Source organism: Temnothorax curvispinosus, unplaced genomic scaffold (assembly GCF_003070985.1).
Source record: "Temnothorax curvispinosus isolate PA1 unplaced genomic scaffold, ASM307098v1 QBEX01008460.1, whole genome shotgun sequence".
Lineage (NCBI taxonomy): Eukaryota > Metazoa > Arthropoda > Insecta > Hymenoptera > Formicidae > Temnothorax > Temnothorax curvispinosus.
The window spans coordinates 1-11,959 of record NW_020218240.1 but is presented as its reverse complement, the minus strand read 5'-3'; the positions used below and the strand labels follow the sequence as shown (position 1 = coordinate 11,959).

General features: G+C 44.2%; 1 protein-coding gene across 1 annotated transcript; it reads left to right on the top strand.

Moving 5' to 3' along the window:
• The first annotated feature begins 9,330 nt into the window (after window positions 1-9,330).
• On the top strand, window positions 9,331-10,005 carry LOC112457923. Its single transcript, XM_025021240.1, has one exon. The coding sequence runs from the start codon at window positions 9,331-9,333 to the stop codon at window positions 10,003-10,005; it is 675 nt and encodes a 224-aa protein (XP_024877008.1).
• Window positions 10,006-11,959: the final 1,954 nt, after the last annotated feature.

The following is an 11,959-nucleotide window of genomic DNA, read 5'->3' as shown; positions in this document are numbered from 1 at the left end:
TTAAAATGGCGGATTAAATATGGCCGTAATGCAGAAATGTCAGAACTTAATTCGGATGATACTCAGTACTAGGGGGTTTTTGAGGTCGCTAATTCTGAATGTGAAGTTGAAATTTAGAAATTCAAAATGGCGGATTAAATATGGCCGCCCGTAATGCAGAAATGTCACTTGATTCGGATGAAACTCGGTACTAGAGGGTTTTTGAGGTCGCTAATTCCGAATCTGAAATCAAAATTTGGAAATTTAAAATGGCGGATTAAATATGGCCGTAATGCAGAAATGTCAGAACTTAATTCGGATGATACTAGGGGGTTTTCGAGGTCGCTAATTCCGAATGTGAAGTCGAAATTTAGAAATTCAAAATGGCGGATTAAATATGGCCGCCCGTAATGCAAAAATGTCACTTGATTTGGATAAAACTCGGTACTAGGGGGTTTCCGAGGTCGCTAATTTCGAATGTAAAGTCGAAATTAGAAATTCAAGATGGCGGATCCAATATGTCCGACTAAAGTGCAAAAAAGTTCCTAACAATAATTTTGCATTGGTTGTTATAACTATTATTACGATTTTTCCTTGAAGTAATGGATAGTTTAGTTAGTTAATAATAACACGAAAGGAGGCGATGAGAGCCGTACATGCTTTTACAGAATTGCTTTTCCGGTGGTTCTTCAGTCGTTGAATACGAATTTATAGCTACAAACACGTATTTTTGAAAGAAGGTACCATAAAATCATTCAAACTATCCTGTCGGTCTCAGAGCGACAGATTTTGGCGCTACTGAAGCGACAGTTTTTTTCACGTGAATCAAGTGACATTTTTGCATTTTGGTCGGCCATATTGAATTAGCCATTTTAAATTTTCAGCAAACGCCATGTGACTTTCGAAAGTACATGGGAGTACGAACATTTTGAGCCCAGAAACGATTTTTTTGGTTGTGATAAATTTTGGGCATAGCTCTGTCTCAGTTGACGTGGAATGTCCCATATGTATTTCAATTTTTTCGACTTAACTGGCAAACGGGTTTCGTACAATCACGACGTTTCGGCACTTGGTTTGGGCCCTTATCAAGTAAAAAACTATAAATAACATAACGCAAATTATATATATATAACGAGTCAATCTAACATAATTTAAAGAAAGTAACACAAATAAACTAAATTAATAGTACCTATATCATCTGTAAAACTCGTCGGTTGACATCACAAGACATCCGTAATATATGAAGTTATTCCAGAAAAATCATAAAAACTGGAAATAGTGCGTGTTAATAGCGATAAAATGTAAAATGCAAAAAGTAAAACTCCTTACATGTCTTGTGTGTCCAATAATAAGATGTACAATAGTCGTATATAAAAGCCGAGAGTGACATGCTGTTCGTACAGAAGCGATCGACCGACTGATTGTGAGTAACGCATTTGACCCAAAACAATGAAACCGTGAAATAAAAATTGTTAAGAAGGTATTTATTAGTTGTTGTGATAGCCAATAGGATCGATTTCAAGTTGACAAAATGAGCCTATCATATATCGGATTGAGATTCTCCGTATCTTTTTGTGAATTTATGTTGTTGTTAAATTTCTTTATATATAGAACATCTCCGCGATTTCCCTCTTTTTTATGTTCTTTTCCTTATGTAGAATTTCAGGCTCTGTCCACTTAAAATCATGTCCCAGTGATACGTGGTGTTTGCTAACCACAGAGTGATTACTATTGTGTTAAGTAATGTCACTCCTGTGTTCCTTAACTCTGGTTTCTAAATGACGTTTCGTCTGTCCAATGTAAGATGTATTGCAATCATTACAGTTTATTTTGTATAAAATTTCAGTGTTCTTGGCGATAGTTAATTTAGCCTTGCCCCTCTTGATAATGCCGTCAAGCTTTTTAGGAATCGTATGCAGAACACTTAGACCGGCCTTGTTAACTAAACGATATATATCCTCACTTAAGCCCTTAATGTACAGCAAGACGATGCGTCTCGAAGCATCAAACGCGCTATCACCAGTATCAACGTCTGATACAGTAGAGTCTTTGCGATTTTCTAGTACAAATAACCTGTTTTTTATTTGTTTTTCAATCACGTCAATAGGAAAACAGTTATTTAGTAAGATTTCTTTAACCGTTTCCAAATTTTCACGATGGAACCGTTTATCCGACAGCAGCATAGCATGCTGCTGGGGATCGACTAAGCTAATTATTGTATTCAACTTATATTTATAGGGGTGGCTAGAGAAAAAATTGGTATATCTTCCTGAGAATGTAGGTTTTCTATATCAATTAGTGATGAGTTTGTCATTGTCTCTAATTACTGTTGTATCTAAAAAGGAGATGGAGCTGTTAGTTTCTTTCTCGTATGTAAACTGTAATCTGGGATGATAGCCGTTAAATACCTCGAGGATCACATCCATCTTTGAGCGCGGTATTATTGCGAAAATATCGTCCACATATCTGCGGAAGAACGGCACAACAAAATTAAGCAAAACAAGACAGTGCGTCTCCAGATCGTCCATTACGATATCAGCTAAACACGGGGACAACGGAGATCCCATCGAGCTACCAAAGATTTGTTCGTACGCTTGTCCGTCAAAATAAAAACTAGTAAATCCCAAAACGAGTTTAACGGCGTGTAAGAATTGTGTTAGATTCATTTCAGTTTTCTTAAATATATCATTCCACCGTTTTTTAATTCCCATGATCACAAGTTCTTTGGGGATGTTAGTAAAAAGAGCTATAACATCTAAGAATATAAGGATCTCATCTGGGCCAATACTAATCTTTTTAATCTCATCCACAAAGGACCAACCGCCCTTAACGTGAGAGTTCGGTTTTTTTACGGACTCATGTATGATTGCGTGTAAGAAACTCGCAACATTATATAATGGATTTCCCAGTGAAGAGACAATGATACGTAGAGGAAATCCCTCCTTGTGGACCTTTGGCAACCCGTACACGCACTATTTCCAGCTTTTATGATTTTTCTGGAATAACTTCATATATTACGGATGTCTTGAGATGTCAACCAACGAGTCTTACAGATGATATAGGTACTATTAATTTATTTTGTTTTTAAACAAAACAATTTCCGTCGCCAGCAAATAATTCAAAATAAGTCGTTTTATTTTCGACCCAACTGGCCAATTAAAACAAGATTGCACGACGTTTCGACCGAATTCCGGTCCTTATCAAGTGCTTTAATTTAAGTTACACCGATCCGCATAACAAATTTAATTGCATCGTTGACGTGGTGTCCTGACAACGTCAAGACAAACGCAAAACTAAACAAAAGAGAAAATAATACATTTAACAATAGAAAAACTATACAAAATCGTTACAATATCGCGCTGGTCAGAAACAATAAAATTAATTAACACTGTAAAAATCAGTTAAAAGCTTACAATTCTTATGCGTTCCAAAACAAACGGTGAAATCAAAACGTCACCAGCCATATCGAGGCACAACGTCCAAACAGTAAGACAGTCAAAGTCGAAATGAAGTTGTCAAACGTAATCCGCGGATAGCAAACGGCGCTCTGGTGGAAAAACGAGCAGAACCGAATATACAGGGCCGACTAAGTAATACCAATGACCCGGTTATAAATAGATGGCAGGCTCTCAGTATTGTTTTGTAAATTGATTGTGCAATCATGTTTTTTAATGAAAAACATTTCCGATATTTCTCTTTTTTTAAAATGTTTTTCTTTGTATAAAATTTTCGGATGCTGCCACTTGAAATCATGATTGTGTGTAAAACGGTTTGCTCACAACAGAATAATTATCTACATTTTTCCTAATATCACATCGATGTTCTTTGATGCGTGTTTCTAAATGCCTTTTTGTCTGGCCAATATATACCGCATCACAATTTGCACAATCAATCTTAAAAACTAACTCAGTCTGACCGAGACTCGGCAACTCGTCCTTACCCTTCCTAATGACACAATCCAATCTCTTCGGGATGGTGTGAAGAACTCTAAAGTTCATGTCTCGCATTGTACGGCTAACATTCTCGCTAAGGCCCTTTATGTAAGGTACAGTAATGCACCTTCGAGGATCTTGGGCCACTTCGCTACTGACAGGATCATTGTTGTTACGATTTCGCAATTCGCCAAGTCGGACATTGACATATTTATCAACAATTTTCTTCGGGTAACAATTATTAATAAAGATCTTTTTTATTTCACTAATATTAGACTTGTGAAACCGCGCGTCGGACAAAAGAATCGCCCGGTCAACCAAATTCCTTATGATGTTAATTTTGTATTTCATAGGATGGTTTGAAAAATAATTTATGTACCGGCCCGAGAAAGTTGGTTTACGGAACTAATCGTGAGCAATGAGCCTCCCTCGCGGATGACCGTGGTATCAAGGACACTCAATTTACCATTGCTTTCCATTTCGTAAGTGAATTTTAATCTATCGTGGTAATTGTTGAAACTGTCTAATAATTCACCAATACCCGACTTGGGAACAACCGCGAAAATATCATCCACATATCGGTTGAAAAAGGATATCCTGAAACTGAGCCGCTGTATACAATGCTTCTCTAAATCCTCCATGACCATGTCAGCCAAGATAGGAGAGAGGGGAGACCCCATCGGGCTTCCGAAGATCTGTTCATAAAATTGGCCGTTGAACATAAAACTAGTAGAACTAAGGATCAAGTCTACAGCACTCAAGAATTGCGGAAGGCTGAGATCAGTTTTTGTAGTGATGTAATTCCATCTCTCTTCAATTGCTTTCAAAACAAGATCTTTAGGTACGTTAGTGAAAAGAGAAGTGACATCTAACAAAATTAAAACGTCACCGTCTCCCACTGTTACGCAGCGCTGTCTAATGATAAATTGGTGCAAAAATCGAGCAAGGTCTGCACAGTGCTGCCTAACGACAAATTGGTGGCAAAAATCGAGCAAGCTTTGTGTAGTGTTGTCTGATGACAAATTGGCGGCAAAAACCGAGCAAGACCTATCACAATTTAACAATATAATAATATTAATTATATATTTTTTCATTCTTACCCAGATAGCAAAATGTTAGCAGAATGCGCGCAGATTGGCAGCAAATTTGATCAAAATCCCACACCAAAACCATAGCCATCTGTGTCCGCATTAAGCTCGTATTCTGTCGACAGAACCTGCTGACAGGCAATGTAAGTAGATTGCCAACAGAAACCGCGCAGAGCCTGCATACAAAACCTGGCTTTGTAAATTATTTTAATCTTTCTAAAAAATATTTAAAAAATATTTTGTGCTGTATGGGTATGGATAAAGTCTGCTCGGTTTTTGCTGCCAATCTGTTCTCAGGTCGAGCGCGCAGGCTCTACGCGGTTTCTGCTGCCAATCTGCTCACATTGCCTGTCAGCAGGCTCTGTCGCATTTCTGGCTACAGTTTGACAACATCATCTGATAGAGCAGTTTCCGCGTGCAATTTGTTGCCTTTCTGATACTAAAAATTTAATGCAAACTCTGCTTAGAATCTGCTGCTCAGGTTTGGCTATCTGGGTATATACATTTAATTTAATTTAATGCGTTTAACGAGGAACAGTGTATAATGAGCATAAAAGTATTCGAAAATACTTTATATTCAGTAATCTTTTTATTGTTCTATATTGTTATATATACCTATATATATTGCTAGATAACACTGTTCCTCGTTAAACGCATTAAATTAAATGAACATTGAACAAATTAAATAATGAGCACGCGCGGTCATATAGACTAGCTATAATAACATGGTTATTACACAAAATCCGGTTTAATAACTATATATACTGTATGTGGCGGTCTGCCGACCGCACAATCGATACGGTACGGTATCACCGCCACTCTCAGTTTTTGTTTGCTCAGCGCCAGTAGTTCTTTAGCTCTTCCTAGTCTGCTGTTTTAAAAATTATATTCGTATATCTAATTCAAAATTTTATTACTCTTTTTAAACTGAATTTGTTTCTTAAAATGATTTTTAAAAAATTATATATTTGCGCTGATTATGACGTATGTAGACTATATATAACACTTACATTAAATTAAGAAGTAGTCTACCACGTAAGGCAGTTGGCTCACGATCCAGAGGTCCCGAGGTCCCGAGTTCGAATCCTACCAAAGTAATAAGTGTGTTTTTCAAATACGAGAAAATATTTATAATTATAGACTGCATCTTAAGAAACAAATTTAGTTAAAAAATAGTAATAAAATTTTGAAATAAATATAATTTTTTTTTTACGCGCATTTCTTGCACGGTTTTTGAGGACAATTTGTCGTCGGACAGCACTACGCAAAGCTTGCCCAGTTTTTGCCGATTATTTGTCGTCGGACAGCGCTACGCAAAGCTTGCTCGGTTTTTGCCGATTATTTGTCGTCAGACAGCGCTACGCAAAGCTTGCTTGGTGTTTGCCGACAATTTGTTGGTAGACAACGCTAGACAAAGCTTGCTCGGTATTTGCCGACAATTTGTTGGCAGACAACGCTACACAAAGCTTGCTCGGTTTTTGCTGCCAATTTGCTGTCTGGTTATGTACACAGGCTTTGCTAGCAAAACACGAGCTTAAAGATGACACAGATGGCACCGGATTTGACACCAGTCTTTGAACGAATTTGATGCCATCTTGGCGACAATTTGCTATCAAATTGCTTACTGGGCTGTTTCTTACCTTTGACAAAATATTTGTTTAGTATTTATCAGATTAATGTAAAAAATTACGCTTCAAAGACTTTGAAAATATTTACCTGAGAGTACACAAAACACGTTTATACCTGTCATTCATCAAGTGGCTACTGCTCGCGTACGAGGTTAGGTTATTCGTGTATCATAATGTCATTTATGCATGGATACGTGACCTTCTTAGATGCTTCTCATGTAGAGATATGATGACTGTATCAATGTTCCTGCTGTATCAATGTCCCCCACTTTGCCCTACTCTTTAGCATCACTTACTTTGAGATTCGGAGAAACAATATTACTTAAGATATTACAAACTTTCGACGCGGAAAAAATTTTGGTAATTATGCAGTTTAGGGGAAGCACGTCCGATGACCTTGATCTTGACATATGTTGTCAAGGTCACCCTCCTGAGTGACCTTCAGAAGGTTTTAGCCGTCGCTCGTTTTTTATTAAAAAGTTATAAACAAAAAAAGTTTCGAAAATATAGCAGTTATTTTAAGTAGCATAGCTGAGAGGCATAAACGACTAATATTACGTGTTTGGCGCTCGCCTGTATATATTAGATGTTCGCGTCATCATTATCTGTTGTACATATTAGCTGATAAGTTGCGCGTATAATTAACGTACAAATTCGTAATTTGTGACTCGCGCGAGACGTTGGCGGATCGCAATAGATAGCAACACTCGCGCGACTCACCCGACTCGTGCTGCCCGCCCACGAGTGGCCCGCAATTATTTAGAACCATGAGTACTCGCTCCGGCCGCAATTCGCAGGTGCGTGAGCCGAGGAGTACCGTGGGAGGATTTGCTGTTCAAACGTGGACTCGGCAACACACACGTTTTGCTCTCGCACTGTTCGGAGTTGATCGAGTAAACTCGCACTTTCGGAGCTCGACAAGTCGTTTCAGTAATCTCGGGCCTTGCGTGCTTGCCTTTTGCACATGTGCCTGCTCTATCGCCTGCTTGCCCGTATTGCACGTTTTGCCTGCCTGCCTGCTGCGGCACGTGAGTGCCTGCACATCCTAGCCTGCTGCACGCCTTCCGCTCTCCATCACCACAGGGAGGACCGGACGCCACGAGGCTACCAAGAGAACATCGGACAACGACACGGTGAGTCGCTTTTTCGTTTGCTATCTCGCTTTATTCGTCTAATTAAAATTGTGAGGGGATTGCCCCTCTGGTCCTTCGAACCACGAAATCTCATTGACCGATCGCAAATCCGGGGCGATTGACACCCCCCCGAGCATTGGTCCTTCGAGCCGGATGTTTCTTTCTCGCGTCTAGAAGCTTCCGCCGACCTTTCACGCGATTCGTTCGGAACTCCGCATAAGCATTTGTCATTGCATTCGACTAATCGGCGTGCGTTATTGTGATCTCGCTTGCGTGCGGGCCATTATTCGAATTTTCTTGCATCGTGTGATCGGCGCGTGCTCCCTTGCCCTGCGTGATATCTCTTGTCCTTCGTCGCACTCGGCACGTTGCGACGAAGATATCCGCGTAAAGGTAATTGCTTGCGCGCGTGCTATCACTCGACCATCTTGTTTGGTTCATTAATCGAACATTGATCTCGCGGTCCATCGGGACATTGAAATCAGATAATCGGTGTGTGCCTTTCGCGTGGTATATCTTGTCCGCGTGTCGCATCGGCACGTCGCGGCAAATATATTCGCGTATTCATTGTTTCATTTCGCGCGCACGCCATTACTCCGATCTCTCGAGCTAATCGCCGCATAATCGTTGCGGATTTTGCATTTGAAAAATTAATTGCGAAAGGCGACCGACTATTCGTGAACCTTTCATCGCCATCAATTTTTGTTTTCAAGCTCGAGTCGTCCGCCCCCCCTCTCGACCTTGGCGAGCGGCGCGGCTTTCGCTCATTGTACTGCTTGTTTGGTCTCCGCATTCCGGAGCGAGACATACTTCTTGCGTTTGTTGTGCTGGCTGCCACCCCTTAAATTCTCTCGACTTTTGAACTCGTTGCTTCGTTCGTGCGTTGTGTATCGTTGTGTACATATTTTCGCTACCGGCTGACGAGCATAACACGGGTTGCGTCGCGCGTTCACGAACGGCCCTCAATTTGAGACAAGTACATCTTGTACTCCGATTTCAAGATGACTCGAGGCAGCAGCGCGCGGCGCCGCGAGCTGTGCATTCGGCGCATGCAGGAAGTGCATCAATATTCGATGCTCGCGGTAGACAACGTGGCCATGAGGCCAACCTTCCTTGTTCGGTATCCGGCGGTAGCTCAATTAGTTCAGGATTTTGAGGAAGCCCACCTCCAAATAATCCAAGACGCTACGGATGAAGAATTTGCCCAAGAAGACGTGATACGTAACGACTTTGACACAATGCGGTTCGCGGTAATAGGGCGTTACGAAAGCTTCGTTCCCGCGCGGGGGACCGACGAACCCGCGCAAGGCGCGCCGCCGGTGCATCACTCCGCGACTAAATTACCGAAGATCGCTCTTCCTCAATTCAACGGTGATCATGACAAATGGCCGTCGTTTATCGCGCTGTATAACCAGGCGATCCACGAAAATCGCAGTGTGTCCGCGATCGAAAAATATCAATACTTTTGGCCTCGCTATCGGGGGAGGCTCTCGGCGTGGTGAGAAACCTGCCATTGACCGCAGAAAATTACGAGATCGCGTATGATGCGCTTCGAGAGCGCTACCAGAATATGCGCAAATTAGCGACGCAGTACTGGCGTTCGTTCGTACACGCCAAACCTTTGGTTGCGGATTCTGCCGAATCCCTCCGCGCGTTGCTGGATGTGTTCACCGAGAACACGCGCGCCCTGAGTATGCTGGATTATCCTGTCAACGCGTGGGACTTCATGCTGCTTAATCAGTTACTCGAAAAGCTCACTCCCACGCTCCGGGAGAAGTTCGAAGCGGCCCACATGACCGTGGAATCGCTGCGGTATGATCAATTAACGAGATTTCTAGCAGGATACTGCACGGTTCTCGCGTCGGCATCCAACTCTTCGGCACAGTCGAGTAAAGCAAAACCTCAGCCGTCAACGAAAACCGCGTCGACTACTTTACTCATCGCTCAAAGCGCCGCGTGCCCAAAATGCACGGAGCAGCATCTGCTGGCTAAGTGCCCCGTTTTCCTGCAGCTCTCGGCCCAAGAACGGCATAGCTTCGCTCGCAAACGGGGACTTTGTCTGAATTGCCTTTGCGCGGGCCATAACTGGAAGACTTACCCTAGCCTTTGGACCTGCCGGTCCTGTCAGGCGAAGCACCACTGTCTCCTGCACTTCGAGCAGGCTAGCGTCCCGTCTCTCGCGACCGCTTTGGCGGTCACTCCGGTCGTTGACGTCGCGGCACCGGAGAATACAGGCGGACACTAAGCGAGCATTACCTCGAGACATAATCGCGCGCCCTTCGCCACGCGTGATGTCTCTCGCCCGTTCGTCGCATGGGCACGTTCGCGGCGACAATATGTGTAATTGAATGTGATAATATCCGTGTAATTGTAGTTCGCTTGGACGAGATCGAGTCTTACACACTCACCCCGTCCCGGGTCCCTTACGACTCATCGTGCACCGTCGAGTCACCATACACTCACGGTGCTTTTGGACACCGCCGTCTTCACCACTCGGGTGGCGCCGAACGGTAGGACCTCGTTACCGCCGTCTTGGCGTAGCACCATCGTTTTCCCGCTATCACGGAGGGCTTCGGGTGTCGCCAAACGGTCGGACCTCATTCGGAGGTCTTCGACTCCCGCCGTCTTGGCGTCTCACTATTGTTCCTCCCGCTATCACGGAGGGCTTAGGGTGTCGCCGAACGGCTGGACCTCATTCGAAGGTCACACATCGTCACGCGTGATGTCTCTCGTCCGCACGTCGCATGGGCACGTTCGCGGCGAAGATATTCGCGTAATCGTAGCTCGTTGAACGAGGGCGAGGCCCTACACCCTCGCCCCATTATCGTGCACCGTCGAGTCATCGTACACTCACGATGTCCGAGGACACCGCCGTCTTGGCGTGTCACCACTCGGGTGACGCCGAACGGTAGGACCGCATTACCGCCGTCTTGGCGCGTCACCATTCGGGTGTCGCCAAACGGCCGGACCTCACTCGGAGGTCATAATTGGCGAGTCACCACACACTCTCGGTATCGTGGATAACTCCGTCTTGGCGATCACCATGGTTCCTCCCGCTATCACGGAGGGCTACGGGTGTCGCCAAACGGCCGGACCTCATTCGGAGGCCAAACTTTACCGACGTCTTGGCGTAGGACTCGCGCTTCTCCCGCGCTCACAGAGGGCTGCGGGTGCCGCCAAGCGGCCAGACCTCCGTCGGAGGTCGTCAACAAATGTTGCTCACACGCGCGCCCTATTATCTCGATTCGCTTGACAAACCCATTAGCGCCATCATTCGGTCGCTTTGTTGTCTCGCATCCATTTGTGTCCGAGCCTTCGCTTTTCGTGGATTTTACAAATCCACTCGTTCAAATCTCGTTACAAATAAGCAGATTCGTCGTTAGATAAAATTCGTAGGGTAATCGTGTATCTCTAAGGTTGCGACTCGATCCAGGGCTAAGCCGGTGCCCGCGACCTTGGCCGTGGATCAACTCGAAGCGCATTCGGCGCTACTAGCGGTGGTAAAATTGGTTCAGCTGGGGTCCTTCGGTAAGGGGATCGATCGACTGGGGAACGGGAAAAGACTACCCAAGTCCCTCAGCTAACTCGCTCCATTTCTAGACCCAACGGGACTTCTCAGGGTGGGCGGCAGACTCAGCCACTAAAGACGACAACGCGTTCCCGTTGCGTTGGAAACGCGGCCGTGTAGAACCGCTACATTTCGGTAGCGATGGCGTCCCGCGTGTCGCCACGGTTCGGGTGGCGGACGGCTCGATCTCGCGTCCCCCGGTTAAGCTGCGCCCCTTGCCGACGGGCACACCACGGGACGCAGACTCCGAGTAAAAACACAAAAAAATACTAAGCATTGTATTTTGGTGAGCGGTATGTTTGGCGCTCGCCTGTATATATTAAATGTTCGCGTCATCATTATCTGTTGTACATATTAGCCGATAAGTTGCGCGTATAATTAACGTACAAATTCGTAATTCATGACTCGCGCGAGACGGTGGCGGATCGCGATAGATAGCAACACTCGCGCGACTCACCCGACTCGTGCTGCCCGTCCAGTGGTGGCCCGCAATTATTTGGAACCATGAGTACTCCGGCCGCAATTCGCAGGTGCGTGAGCCGAGGAGTACCGTGGGAGGATTTGCTGTTCAAACATGGACTCGGCAACACACACGTTTTGCTCTCGCACTGTTCGGAGTTGATCGAGTGAA

Excerpts from the sequence above, each read along its gene's own strand:
- LOC112457923 (XM_025021240.1), top strand. The coding sequence starts at position 9,331 with ATGCGCAAATTAGCGACGCAGTACTGGCGTTCGTTCGTACACGCCAAA.